The sequence below is a fragment of the Corvus kubaryi genome, unplaced genomic scaffold (assembly GCF_017639235.1).
Source record: "Corvus kubaryi isolate FWS band 111438036 unplaced genomic scaffold, C.kubaryi_AGA036_p1.0 37398, whole genome shotgun sequence".
Taxonomy (NCBI): domain Eukaryota; kingdom Metazoa; phylum Chordata; class Aves; order Passeriformes; family Corvidae; genus Corvus; species Corvus kubaryi.
This window is the reverse complement of record NW_024581137.1, coordinates 35770657-35786056: the sequence shown is the minus strand read 5'-3', so window position 1 is coordinate 35786056 and position 15400 is coordinate 35770657. Positions and strand designations below refer to the sequence as shown.

Here is a 15400-nt window from a genome sequence, read left to right as displayed (position 1 = left end):
CCCCTTCCCAAGCATGACAGCAGCACTTGAAGGCTACAGCTGAGCAGAACAGATAGTTACAGTCACACAATTAAAATTATATACTGGCTTAAGTATTTGGAAGACTGGGTCTCATTTCCATTTTTATTTCTTTCTGTGGCAGGTGGTTGTGTAAAAGTCAAATAAGGTATCACACAGGACAGAGCATTTATGCTATGGTTCATTACAAGTTCTTTTACCAAAACTGCAACACCACAACTTAAAAGGAAAACAACCCCAACAAAACTAAACACAAACCCTAAATCAAACCCCCCTGTTCACTGTATCTTGCCTTTATTTCAACCTCACCGACAAAAGTGTTTAGAATTGGTAACATCAAGCCCAAGAGTATAAAATAGTCAATGAAAATATTACTATTGTTTAGATGCACATTGCTGCAACTGAATGGCTGTATTTTCCCAAGAACTTGAAGACAATTTCTCTGTACAATGGCAGAATGAAATCATCTTTCTCCCACAGATTTTAGTTAGGGTTTTCAGACTAATAATCAATGTCTTAAAAGTCTTGAAATTCTTGGCAACGTAACACTTGAAACATCTGTATGCAATAGAGGTAAGTTCTAAGTTAGCACCTGTGCAATGGAAAGAAGGGGTGGATCAAAAATCTGTATTTGACTACCTGGGATGGATGGGCATTTGTTAAAGACTAACAGAAGGCCCAGCAACCAGTATTTCAATGGAAGATAGAGTGAGAATTTCATGTAAACTAAAATCAAATGGTTGCTTGTGTTTTCTTGTGTGCACATGTAATTTAAAAAAGCTTTTTTTCAGTTATCTAAAGCAACTAAACTAAAGTAAAACAGCTTTATGACTTAGATCAACATTCTGTAGCCCTCAAGTACAAAAATATAAATACAAACTGTTTAAACAGTATCTTTAATGAGATTCTGGCAGTAGTTTTTTTATCTAACAAGACACGTCACATAACAGATCTGCCACTGAACTTGCTTAGAGTAAAATCAGCTTCAATATGAAGCTGTTAAAGTATCAAAACCCTGCTTTTTACATGCTAAATAACTTCAGCAAGTGTGCACTTAAACACAGCAATGAACTTAACTATAACTAAATACATACATGAAACTCTGCATGTAAAATGTAATTCAAAGAACTGGTTACAACAAATGATTACCTGCATTTTGTTAATTTAAAAATGGTACAAATCATGCAAAACAATTCTAAAGATAATGCAAAGAAAGCTACCAGTGTTTGCAAGAAGTTTTCAATTAAACCAAAATTACATTAAATGAAATACGCATATTTACTAGCAAAGGTCTATCGCCATTTCAAAGAAGCAGAGGTAAAATCTTCAGGTTTTGACTGTCAGTTATACTGCAAAATGTCATTGCTCTTGCTTAATGCAGAAGCACATGCTCGGAAGCTCAAAACTGCTTATTCAGAAAAGGCTGCTGACAATAGCTCTAGCTTCCCAGGAATGCAGAGATGCACGGATTAAAAACAGCAGAGATTTGCAAGAATCAAAGGGAAAGGCACCCAGTTCAGGTAGCCAAAATGGTAGCATTCCCTTTCACATATGCATGGAGACGGTAATGGGGCAGATGATACACATTTCTACAAAGGCAGCCTTTTAAATGTTAATTTTCCATTAGCAGACACCAGCTTGTAGTAGTTTATGCATAATATTAACCTGCAGGATGAACTTGGGATTTAATTTGTCCTGATTTACAAATAAAGACTATTACTAATGCTTTAAAAGACTATTTTAACTATCTAAAAAGTTTATCTCTCTTATTTTCCAATATTTTATACCTCAGCTGGCCTACCATCTCATCTTGTCTCAAACATCTAACACTGCTTACTGGAATTTTATAGAAGTTGTACCTCATGTATTAAGCAGTAGGCAATAACAATGGTCTTCCCCAGCACAGCTGCATATCTGGATGGCTACTGAAAGATTAGGAATATTTCTAAAACACAGGAAAACTCATGCAGTTTGGTAAAGTTTGCTGTCATTTCACAGTTTAAGTTTCCTTTAGTCATTGCACTTCTGTTGATAGTCTCACGTTGCTTTAAAATATTATTCTGAATCCGAATTTGAACCAGCAGACTTCTTTTTCTTCTTTTTACCATGTTTCTTGTGCTTCTTTCTCTTTTTTGTTTTATCCTAAAAAAAAAAAAAAAGGAAGTTATCATATAATGCAATTACTATTACATTCTGCTAATGCAAAATGAGAGCACAGAAAGGGTATCTTTTGAAAGATGCTTCAAAAGAGATTTCTACAGAAGCCTATTGAGAAATCACAAAAGAAATACTTTACCCAGCAATTTTCACTATTATGAGCAGCCTTCAATTTAAATTTATCTCCACTACAGTATGGCTATTTCACACCTCTCATCACCATCACTATTACATTTTTTAATATTTTAAATGATTTTCAGAGCATTATAGATTACTGAGAAAGTAATAAGGAAGTGCTGTGACCGGTAGTGACATCTTACGTATTTGGGAATAACTAGGATGTTTACAGATTTTAAAGTAAGCGCCTAAATTCACTGTGTACCATTAAATAGCTCAACTGCACTTGGCTAGGCTATCACTTGTATTTTGTTTAAAATAAAACAATTATGATCTCAACTGTAAATATAAATACACTCAAATTAACCCTACTGGACTCAGTCCTGAAGGTAGTATGCTGATCACTGTAATACAGAAGCTAAGAGATGCAATCTTGTCTTTTTGCAAGCAGAATTTCAACTGAAATTCTCAAATAGGTGTGGCATTACAAAAATGAAACAATCGGTATTAAAGCTTTGTTTTATACATAATCCTTACATGTACAAGTCTAGTATGAAAAAGACCATATGCAATCACTAGAAATGTCACGGCAAACGGTTCATATGAGTCTGATAATACAAACAAGTTCCACGGAAAAATGTGTACCACTGATATTCCTATGCCTGTATTTTTAGGTGACTAATGTAGACCTCCCCTTTGCCCTACCTCATCTCGACAACTGAGATGCCTAATAAGGAACACTGCTGCTGACAGGGGAGACAGATACCCAGACATCTCAAGCGGGCATTTAGGATCCCAAATCCACTATACTAACTGAGGAACCTCAGGTACATGTGGTAAATCTGGATTCTATATAAATCACTACTGAACCTTCCTCTCACTTTTACCAACAGATACAAATAAAAAAAAATTGAAAAAAGAGAAGTTGCTGGTAGCTCTTTATTTGGTCGGGGGAAGAGTTATTATGGCGTAGATGTTGCAGCAATTATGTCCTAAGGCCCCTTCCATGGTGGCAAAGAAGGCTTACCAAGGAATTACACACAATGTTAACGAAGGAACAGCACTGATATATATGTCTGTGTGGCAAACTGCTCCCCTACTTGGTACCACACAGGTATTAGTCGTTCTAGGAGGTTGATACAGAATAAAATATATTCTACAGTAAGTGTTAAAGTTGTATAAATCTCAAATCACATATAGGTAAAAGAGTGACAAATTCTTCTTCAACAATTGAAAAAGTGACTTCAGCAAGTAAACAGAGAAACTGTTAATTTAAATGCAACAGCAGACTATTGCTATAAACATTTATATTAGTGAAAAATGTGAAACTGGAAATTAACCGAGTACAGAGTATTTATATGCTAAAACTACAGTATGAGTAAGAGGGATACTTGCTGTTTTCTCCTTTTCCTCATTGCTTTTCTTCTTTTTCGCTTGCACCTAAAGAAAATTCAACCAAATGTAGCATCCATAAAAAGTTGATTCTCAAGAAAATTAATTCAAAATTACTTGTAGGTGATAGAAGCTAAACAACCCTTGAAAGTTTATTTTAAAAGGAAAACTACGAAAAACTTTGAGTGCACTGCACACTTCAATTCACCTGTACAGAGCAGAACCTTTCTACAATGTATTAAATCTAAGCTAGTTCATCATTCACTGATATAAATCAGTAAGCTACAAGCACTGTAACATCGGAAACTGAGGATTCACACTGACCTCCTCTGTCTGATCCGATTCAGACACAGATTCTGACGATAAAGGTCCATCACCACGATCTGCTTTCTTCCTTTTCCTGTGATGATTTTTACCTTCCTACACAAAATAACGTATTTGTGAATGAAGACAGACCTTTCAAATTTTATAAAACTTCTGCTTAAAATTTAAGATTGAAATATCACTTCTAAGTTGTGAAATATTTTAAAGTATTATTGACATTAAACTAGTTACCCATCATCATCAAACTACCCTACCAAACTGTTAAGTGAAAATAATAATTTTCTGTATATTCCTTTTCCTTGTTACCAAGATACAGCAACTTTCTAAAAGTGAGAGGAAAAATAGTCTCTTATTTTAAGTAATAACACATGAAGAAGTAAGCATTTGAAAATAAAACGTTTCATCACTTTTAAATAATGAGTAACAGAAGATGTCTCAATGTATACATACAAACACTGTAGCTTCAGACTCTTGCTTTGTTCATGAAAGAAAAAGCTCCCTCTGTGTATGTGTTGAACCACAAGCTGTCCCTGCCAGCTGTACTTGTAACACATCATATTTAATTCCAGTGCATTTAAAGGATAGTTTCTAAAACATTTTGATGCTGTGTGAGATTGTTCTGATGAGTTACTTTTCTGCTCCCTGTACTTCCGTTGCTCTGGACAAGGCAACGTGTTCCTAAGACTGAAGGTACTTTCTCTCACTCAATTTCTAAGACCAGAAACTTCCCAAAAGAACTCATGGAAAGTGCACAGGATGCAGCCCATCTGACATATGGGGGATCTGCAGGTAGGGGAAGAAAGACCTCTAGTCCCCAAATACCCTTTGCTTTCAGATGTGTGAAAGTAGTGCTACAATAAGGGACTATGGTAGATACTTGGTCTTCAAAGAGAAGCCATTCAAAAGGATGAGATGGGAAATGGACACTGTAAAATAGAAGCAGGAGCAGGGCGGGGGGAAAATCAAAACATCTGCCTTGTGCAATGGAGAATTTGTACACTGAAGTCAATACTATTGACCGGAGCAGTAGAGGCCAACATGATAAGAAAGGTAACTGGAGAGAAAGACTAGGATGGACTCTGAAAGCATTTTTAGTTTACCCATACTGTATGAATAACTAAAATTGAAGTCAGTTAGATTGTTTACGTTAAAGATAATGGATGAGTGTACAAAATGGTGTGGTGGTGGGAAGGAGAGAGGATTTTCATGCTTAGAGAAATGACAGAATAAGGTAGTTTTTCTTACGCAAATACATTTTTCTCTGCAATTCTCCAAAGCTGTTGTAAGTACAGTATCTATAATTATGACTACATTTAAATAAAGAGATCCTCTGCTTTTATTTCTTAATTTACAGCAACAAGCCAATAGCCTACCAGGTATGCCACTGAAAATACCATCACACATATTTTTAGCTCAATGTGACAGCTAAAGGTAAACCCCAAAACACTAGAATGCAGCTGATGTGCTCTAGCAGATTAGATACAGTTTTGATTTACCTTTGTAACAAGAACAGATCCAGTGGTTTCCACTAAGAACATATACTAAAACAGGAGCTGAATCCAACTAAAAGTCTACTTCAAATTGGGTGCACTGGATACCTTCTGACTGGGTGGGTTTGGACAGAAAATTTCCATAGATGTAAAGTGAGGCATTCAATATTAAAAACAAAAGCTCCATTATGTATGCAACATGCAGTTCTGATCGAAGGATTTCAAGAATAAAAATACCTTCTCTTTTTCACAGTCTTCCTTTGACCTCTTCTTTTTTGTGCTATCCTAAATAGAAAGGAAAACAAACCACAACAAAATCATTTCATGAAAAAGGAAGAAATCCCCAAAGCAGTCTGACCAATAGCTTTTTTATGTCTATTGAAGGTAATTCTTCAAGATTGTCCTTTCTACCTTGCACTTGACAAGAATAATATAAAAAGCTATAATTGCGATGCAGCTGCTGATTTCCTGATCCAGCAGCATGAGAAGGTCTGTATGGAATCAAGTAACAGCATCCTTGCGGGAAACTTAGAGAGCCTGTAGGAAGGATATCAGCTATCACTTCTGTAACTACATATAACATGTAACAGTTGGGAGTCTTTATCTATGTCCATCTCTGCTGATCAGATGAAGTTAAGCAGGTATTGCCCCAGAGTTTTCTGCAGTAAGGGTATTTCTGGGTCCCTTTATGTAGCAAAAGTTTTTAACCTTCCATTAGCACAAATTCATAGGTGTCTGCAAACAGTAATTCATTACAATTTATATCCCACTGGATCAGGAATTCCAGTGAAAGCCTGTGATAAAGTCTACACAGAGAATCTTAAAAACTCATTGTATTATTAATATTTAAGCAAGAAGTACAGTAACTATATAGTGTAAGACAGAAAAATGCTAACATAACAGAACAAATTGCCTCATGTATCTTCTTCACTTTTTTGTTCATTCAGTAATCCCATGTATCTATATTGCTATACTTCAGAAAAGGAAAAAACAACTTCAATTTAATATATTTGGGAAAGGCTCAGTTCTTCAACAGGAAACTACTCAGATATTTAAAAAGGTAATGTTCTGGCCACAGGTATCCTGCAATACCTGCATTTTCAGAGATAGTGCTCAATTGAATTGCATATTCAAAAGAACATTTTAAGTGTTAATGTAGTATAAAACTAAACATCCGAGCAGCACAAAAGCTGTGTACGTCTGAAATCAGAAAAATGACTACAAATTGCTGGAATAAACCATGTTCATTTTCTAAAGATCAAATTATTTCCACCAGGAATTGTGGCCAGTGGAGGCAGATTCCACACTGCATGTGGAAGATACAAGTGCAGCTCAGGCTCAATGAGAATACACGGCTTTAAGTGTGCAAGATGAAAATCCACATTAAAATGCTGAAGTCAAAATTATTTATGTTTTTTTAACACCAACCAGGAAAACTTGCCAAGAGAACACACCTGCATATTTACCTTGCTGTCTGACTCAGATTCTGAAGTTGTGCTTGCTGAAGATTTCCGTGAGGAGCGATACTTCTTTTTCCTTCTTTTCTTCCCTTGCTTTTTATCCTATCCACAAGTATTGTAGAAAAAGAAGGAAAAACACAAACTTGAATTTGTTCTCATTAGAATTAAAGATTTATGTTAAATGTAAAGAAAAGGAAACATCAAATTCCTACATGTTATAATGTTCTCCTGAGGAATAAAGTACGCTACAATTGATTCTTTTAGTGGAGGACCTTCATAACTCTCCTGCATTGAAAAAATGCAAACTGGTGAAAAATCCAGGTGCTCTAGATTCTGTTTATTATTTAGGTGTGTAATGTAGAATCTGATTATTTGTAACGAAGACTTTTGCTAGAAAGTAAAAATGGTATTTTTGCATTTTTATGATTAGATAGGGGATTCTATTAAAAGAGAAATTCAGTGTTAAAATGGATCCATTTTACAAGCCAGGACACCAAAATCTGTAGTGCTCATATAGAAACTATTAAATAGTTATATATTATATACTAATTTAATTAATATATTATTAATTATTAATACATTAATCATTAATATTAATAATAATAGAATCAATACATCATATTTAGACACATATATTAAATATATATGTCTAAAATTCACAACTTTATCATAAGTACCAAATGCATAAAAACTAAATGGTCTTATCCAAACCAGGCCCTCTAAGAATATTCTAAAACATGTTACCAAAATCTGTCTTAAATAAACCTCATGAACAAAACATGATAGATTCCAATAAGTTAGATCTTACCTCATCTTCTGAATCAGATGAACTGCTGGAAGAATCAGAGCTTGATGAAGAAGAGGAAGATGAAGACAACTTGACCAAACACAACAAAAAGTGAAGCTTGTGAGATGCAGCATTTTGTCTGGCAAATACTCAAAAGCCCATCCAAACACTCCCTTTAAAAGTTCTTCATTTTCAAAGTGTAACCAATAAAATTTTACTTCTGAGAAGCTGGTCTTACATAGATTTTTCTTAAATAAACTTCTAAACCACTTCTAACATTTTTCATTTAATAATATCTATTTAATGCTCTTTTCCTCCCTTTAATTTTCCTTGTACTGAATGTACAAGAAAACCCTTTCTAAATAAAAGTAAGTTAATTTAACATCTAAAATCAAAATTACAGCTATGCTTTCTCTTTCCAAGAGAACTTAAATGACAAACAGGAACAACCCCAAAGCAAAAAAAGATCAGAAAACTGAAAATTTTGCTCACCCTATTAGATTTCTTCTTTTCCTTTTTCTTTTTCTTAAAAATAGAATAGAACAAATGTTACTTTGGCATCATTTTCTTTTGTCATGCATTTAGGTATATAAATTTTGATGCTGGCTTTTAAAATGTATTTATGAAATTCTGTGTTGGCAGCATTGATGACAAATCCAATTCCAAACACAGAATATATGCAACTGAAAGCAACTTACCTCTTTTTTTTTGGAGGAACTCTCATTTCCACCCAGTAATTTCTCCCTGTGTTTTTCCAGTTCTTTCCTCCAATTCTGAAAATAAAACCAAACACAACAGTGACAGGAGGGTCATTTCTGAACAGCTTTTTTTTAACCTCTCCTCTACCTGACATTATAGTTTTAACAAAACCCGCAGAAAGTAAACAATACGTAATGTTAACCAAAGCTGTAATACACTTGATTTTACAAAAGATTAATATTCATCAAAATACAGTGTTAGTTCATACCTCAATGTTGAAGTTACTTGGTTTTAAGAGATTGCCGTTTATCTTGAAGGTCATCAATTATGGTATTTGTGCTTTTGTATCACAGTGTTCCTGCTAGAGCATTTTAGAAAAGCAAGGTACCCTACCAGAAAAACTGTGATTTTGTTTTAGTTCTAAAAATCACCTGAAACAAAACTTCAAGACAACTTCTCTTGGCCCTTCATCAACGTATGGGTGTCTCTAGTATCTGTTCTGGGCCTTGTTGGTGTCAGCAATAATTATATCAAATTACTATACACATCTTCATAGAAATGCTCTTACTTTGTTGGGCCAAGCACACTGAATGAATGAATGAATAAAAGTCTCCTCTCCTTCCTCCTTTTCAATTCTCCATCTGGTCTCTAGGGTTACCTGAAATGTCCCCTTCATGAGCTCTGAAACATCCAACCTGCCCCCATCAAACTGAAAGGCTGCTAGGTTCAATCTGCACTGTCAGACACATCATGTGCTCCCTTCTTTATACTCTGATCCTCACAATGAAGCTGTATTGGTACTGTATTGGTAAAACAATGATGATCCACATACCGTGCTGAGGGGACAGAAATACCAGGAATCAAGTAACCTGTGCAACGCAGGGTGATACTCAGATCCCCTTGTCAGCAAACTGTGAGTGAGCTGAACAGTGCTGCTGACGGACATGGCAGATTAGGCAGGATGCAGTGCTGTGTGAACTGTGCTTCCATGGACCAAGGCAGCACCTGTGGGTTGTGTACTTTGATATACCAGGTACCCAGAGCCACCTGAGGCATCTCTCACAACAGCCTGTGCTTCATTAAAGACTGTGCTAGTGTTATGTTTTAAACACACATGTCCAACAACTGTCAGCAAAATAGGGGAGACAGCACCTCATTCAGAGACTTGTGATCTTTCCAGGCATTCAGAGATTTGTTCTTAGGAGCTTTAGGAATAACTCATGACCATTTCATGATTCCCTGCATCCCTTCCTACCCTTCTACCACACTGAAAGGTTGTTAGCTTCTATGCATGCCAATTTCACTTATTTTGCATTAGCCAAAGGTAAAATCAGGAAAGGAATATGATAGAATGCTAAACCAAACTCACCAAGCTAAAACCAAGAGCACAGAACAACTGATCCTCTCAGAAGAGCACCCCATGGCCCTCCAAATCCTGGTACAACTTCTTAGGCAAAAAGGTATAGCAGGAGTACTATGGGTACTATGCCCTTCCAGTAAGGGAAGAGGAGCATAATCTACTTCAACCAGAAACTTACCCACAATGATGAAGATTACTGCCTGAAGCTTATCTCAAAACACCAGGACCCAAGAAGGAACAGAAACAGTTAAATTCACTGTATACTAATTTCTCCCTTGTATACAACAGGAATTACATGTGAAGCTTTCTAATACTGTGCTGATCTTCAGGTAGGTAGGTCCAGAACACAAACATCAGAACAGCTGCATTTATATCAGGAAACCAGCACGTGTTGTAATCAGCTTAGGACAAGAGAAAAACAAGTAGTTCCTAGTCCTATCTGACTGAAAGCCATTCTTTGTGCCCTCTCCCATAATAATACTACATGTATATTCCTTGCCAAAGACATCTGTTTCCAGTAATGCACTTTTTTCTCACTCTATTTGGATTCTGTGACCTTAGACAAGTGAATATTAGCACAGCAGACTTTGGTTTATCATGCCTGAAAATGCACTGTTTAATTTATTAATATAAGCACATGCATTTGCATAAATGTATTTACATTTATAACAAGGTCAAGTTTTATTCACCAGCAATTTAAAAAACGTTTTATATAGTTTTTTCTCTGAACTGAATGTAGCTCTTCACTGGTTAAGTTGTAAACTCAACTTCCAATATAAATGAAACAAAATAGTTATTAAAAGCTGGAGCGAAGTGAAATATTATGGCTACTTGATACTGTAAATGATAACAGAAGCAGCATGTTAGATAAAAAGAATCATGTATTAACAGCTAATAACATTACCAACCTCATTCATCTTTTCTTCAAACTCAGCCAAAGCCCTGGATCCTTTCTTTTTCTTTTCTAGTTGCTCTTTCACTTCTTCCCTGTATGAAAAGGATGATAAGATCACAATTTTTACAATTAAAAATACCTTCTTCAATGTCTAACTTTTTTGTAGAGTTTTTTTGAAGTTTACCCTTGGTTGAACTTTCAAGAGAAGAACGAAAGCATCTTAGATGTTACACATATGGTAACCTAACCCTAATAACTTAAGTACGGTAGTTAAATCCCTCCAAAAGATCTAAAGCTAACTTTGCAATTAGGCAAATTGTCCTCTAATGTCTCATGAAGGCAGGCAAAGGGATTGAACATAAAGGAAGTTGTTGATAATATCTCAAAGTGATGGTTTTGTTGGGTAGGGTAAACTGGATTCTGAGAATACACCAGCAAAATGGTTCTTTTAGAGATTAATTAATTTTAATTAATCTTTTAGACATTAATTACAAATTAAATATATCTACAAGGTTTAGGTATTAGAATTTGTGAAAGAGGTAAGATGACATTCTCCTCTTCTGAGAAACTGTTGCCAAAAAAATACAGACAAATGAGAAATACACATTTCAAAATGAAATATTATTGTTTTTGGAAGAGGAGATTGAATACATGTTTAGAAAAGAATACCTTGGCCAGAGACAAGGAATATTTCAAAATCTATTACTGGATATTCTAGGGAGGAGGTAGGTACCAGTGACATTTTAGTAAGAGAGAACAAATCTTTTACTTAAAAGATCAAAAGGGTAGACAGGCACTGCTGCTTACCATGTTGGTCTTGGCCTGTTCAAGTAGTCTTGTATTGTTGGTCCTGAATTTGGGGCAGGACCTCGTGCTCTGGCCATAGCTATGGGATTCATATAAGCCTTGAGTATGAAACAACAAAAAGAAATACAAAATTCATCAGTTACACTATGATACCAAAATATCTTGTTTGTTCTTCACAGAAACTTTTTATCACTCCCTGAAAAAGAATTCTGACTTGTTTCCAAGAATGTGAAATATTTAGCTAAACTGAGTTGATTCAGGCTGGCAGAAAGTTAAGTGCTTTCAGCTGGAGTTATACTGTTGCAGAAAGAATTGATCCACAAAAAGACCATTACAATAATTCCCTTCCTTAAGCAATGATTTTGTAAACTAAGAATAGTATGATTTCTGAAATATTCTTCCTTGGGACATAGAAAATGTAATTAAATTTCAGCGCTCACTCTCTGGGACAACTGATGCTCTGCCTTAAAGTTCTGTTCAAAATTGCTGATCGGAGAGTCACTAAATTCTGCATGCAATTTCTTGCACCAAAACAAGCAAGCAGTGGTACTTTGCTACAATTATGCATGTATCAAAATTCTGTGACTTAGGGCTATTTTAAGGAGGAAAAAACCCACAAAACCCAAACATACATAACACCAATGTTATGATGTATTCCATCTTTCAAACCCATGCATACTCTTTGTGCTATAAAAGATGAAATTAAAATTTAGAATTCATAATCCACCTCAGCAGTTAATGGAAAAACTCTTCCATAATTTATGTCAACAGTATTTTTGTTCATGTGAAAAGGAGGTACATACACCCCCTTATCTCATTGGCTTTTATCACTACGCCATCCCAACACTTCACTTTTGCAGAACATAACACACTGTTCTTACTATTCAGTTTGGAGATGAGAAAAAGATCAAATTAGCCAAAAAAATGACTTGCTTTGGTTGCCCAATCTGAGACAATTTTTTAAAGAGTACAACATTTTGTAGATTCAAAGCAAAGATTTGACCATCTGTGTAGATCTCATATGTCCAACACTTCTTTTTACCATGCATTCAGAAAACACCATGCACAGTAAGCGAGCATTTGTGAAAGCTGTCAGAAGCAGCAGCTGCTGCCTCCCCTCCTGTTGCTCCCACTGCAGAAGCAGTGACCACAGCAGTGCTGAGTTTCTGGACTGGACTGCAAGCAGACAGGTGGCTTCAGCTCTTGGGGATACATTTAGTCCTGGAAGAGGCACTCCAGGCTCTGCCTGGGATGGGGCATTTGGCTGGAAGGAAGCACTGCCCACTCAAGTCTGGCTCAGATCCATCAGCTGGACCACTCTGAAGCAATCCAAGGACTCTTTACTCTTTCAAGTGGAGCATTTTTTTACTCAAGTTGACTTTGCAACTCTAAGGGTGACATTTGCTGCCATTTCTTGGGGCTTTGCTTTGTTGCTTTATTTCACACAAAAAGGGTAACATGGACAAATAAACAGTGAGGTATGCCAAGTGAAACAAGTAGCAGATGGATGTATGCCCTCCAGTAGTTACAACACTTAGAAAGGCTTTCACATTAAAAATCTGAAAATGAATAAAACTTCTGTAATTGAATTCAGCTTTGAGTGGAAAAGTAGCTCTTTTTGGAATGCAGGACAGCACTATTTGAACACTGTTTTCACTAAACAAAGGTAATTTCAATGTATTAGACCCATTATAATGATACTTGGTTTACTCCAGTGAGCACATTGACTTTTGGTTACCATTCAGAAATTTGTATCTGAAAGCTCTTATACAATTACTTTCCAAAAAATGGGGTCTCTTCCTGCTCTTAAATGAAAATCAGCTACTTTGCTGCCAGAGCTTACAAGTAATGAACACCTCACCACCTCCCAACAAAACTCTCTACCTGCAGAAGAGGCTACAGCTGTCAAATATTGATTTTGTACTTGCTCAAACTGCCCCTGGATAACTGTCTAGGAAGCTTCCTTCAGTGGCTTTCTTTAACTTTACCACAGGAAGTACATAATGACTGTGTACTGCTCTATATTCCACGATTAGGAAATCTGCCTTAAAACATGTTCTTATAATTTCAACCAGGTTTATTTATGAAGAATTACTTCACCAATAAACATTTCTGAAAAGTATTTACACGACTTTGCCAAATTGCATGTCACTAGCTAGAAGGAGCATGGAAATACACCCTCAGTAAAGGAAGTAATTGCACATTCATTTTCTTCTTTCAGCAGTTTGCTCAAGCAGATATTAACAAAGGTATTTGCTGCATAGCTTCCTTGCTCATGAAAAGTGTAAGGCACCTTCTGTCAGGCAGGGTTCTCTAGGCAAGCAATACTATTACTGCCTTGCAAGTACCCTGTAGATGTGAAAAAAGCATGGTTATTTTCCATCTCCAAATAGTCAAAAACGATGGTGGGTGTATTTAAGAAGGGACGTAACAGTAGAAAGAAAAGAAGGTAACAGTAGAACAGAAGAGAAATAACAGTAGAAATCTCTATGGTCATACATGAGGAGCAAAGGGTCCTATATTATAACTTCTGTGTACTAAAAGCATGAGGGCATAATGAACCTTATATAGGAACATAAAGACTTGCTGGCATTGGTAGGTATATCCCAGCTGTCCCATTAAAAGAAAATTAAGAGTAAATAAATACACACCTGAAAACCTTACAGTACATTTCAACCATAGATCCAGTCATAGATCCAGCCTAATACACTGTCAGCTCTTTCTTAGTAGACTCCATTTTTTTGATAGGTCAATAAAGCAATCAAAGGGACTTTGCCATCTATTATTATGTCTATTACTGTACTATTCCATCAAGGTATGCAAAGATGTGAATGGATCTGAGTACAAACTCATAGCATATATGAGAAAGAAACAGAGAAAGGGAAAAAAATAAAAGTATTATGATCACAATTTGTGTTTAGTCATAAAATTCAGCAGCAAACCTACAATGTCTAAATGATTACGAGTAGAAGGCGAAAGGCTAACTGGTACAAAAATATTTAAAGAAAAACAGGAGGAAGGATGACTGTTCAGCTATGTATGAACTCAGGCTCTGCAGTCAGGTGTGTAGAAGTGCATTTTTTGCCTGCTGAGCGCTGGCTCCCGAGGCAGCAGAGTGCTGCGTAAAGCTCAATTTCAGATCTCTCAGGTACAGCCGAACGCCAAGTTTAAGGAAATGCGGCTTAACAAGGATCAGAGCTACTTCAGCGAGTGCTGCAACTCCCATTGGGAGCATTTTATTTTTGTACGGACCAGGCCAGCCTCTTATAATCACCTTCCCTCGACAGATCACAACGCAGCCGTCAGTCACGATGCTGCCGGATTTGACAAGGCAATCAGAGGTTCTGCCAGGGAGCCTCGAGCACGTGCCGAGGGAGGGACAACCCACCCACACGGGCTCCGGCAGATCCCGGGGCGCCCCCGGGCCGGGCTGGGCGAGGCGCGGGGCACGGCCCGCCTTTGTCCCCCGCCGGCGGGGCCCCAAGCGCGGCCGGACCCCAGTCCCGGCGCCCCGTACCCAGCCGGCCCTCGGCAGCCTCTGGCCCGCCGCGGGCAGCCCCGCCGGCACCGGGCCGCTCTTGTCCCCCGCGGAGGCCCGTTCTGCCCCTCCCGGCGGTCGGAGCGCGGCGGCGGCCGGACGGGCCTGCCCGGGCCGAGGCAACGCCCGGCTCCCCACGGCCTCCGCGCCGGGGCCCGGCCGAGCCGCCCACGTTACTCACCACACGGTTATCCCGCTTCCCCATGGCGCCGCCGTGACCCCGCTCCGCCGCCCGCCGCCGTCTCGGCCCGGCCCAGGGTCCTTCCCCGCGCCCGGGAAGCCGCGGCCCCTCGCGGCCCCTCTCGGCCCCTCTCGGCCGCGGCGCTGCGGGAGCGGCGATGGCGGCAGCCACACAG

General features: G+C 37.7%; 1 protein-coding gene across 2 annotated transcripts; it reads right to left on the bottom strand.

The window, feature by feature from the left end:
- Positions 1 to 88: 88 nt before the first annotated feature.
- On the bottom strand, positions 89 to 15386 carry FAM133B (family with sequence similarity 133 member B). 2 transcript variants are annotated; one of them, XM_042044293.1, is made up of 11 exons: positions 15226 to 15386; positions 11507 to 11604; positions 10713 to 10791; positions 8444 to 8518; positions 8238 to 8270; positions 7767 to 7835; positions 6953 to 7060; positions 5736 to 5783; positions 4009 to 4104; positions 3688 to 3732; positions 89 to 2160 (listed from the first exon to the last, which is right to left on the bottom strand). In XM_042044293.1, exons 1-11 carry the CDS (start codon positions 15247 to 15249, stop codon positions 2074 to 2076), a joined length of 762 nt encoding a protein of 253 aa, XP_041900227.1. In that variant the 5' UTR covers positions 15250 to 15386; the 3' UTR covers positions 89 to 2073. The 2 variants fall into 2 exon arrangements, with proteins under 2 accessions (XP_041900227.1, XP_041900228.1); XM_042044294.1 differs by having other exon boundaries at positions 6965 to 7060.
- Positions 15387 to 15400: the final 14 nt, after the last annotated feature.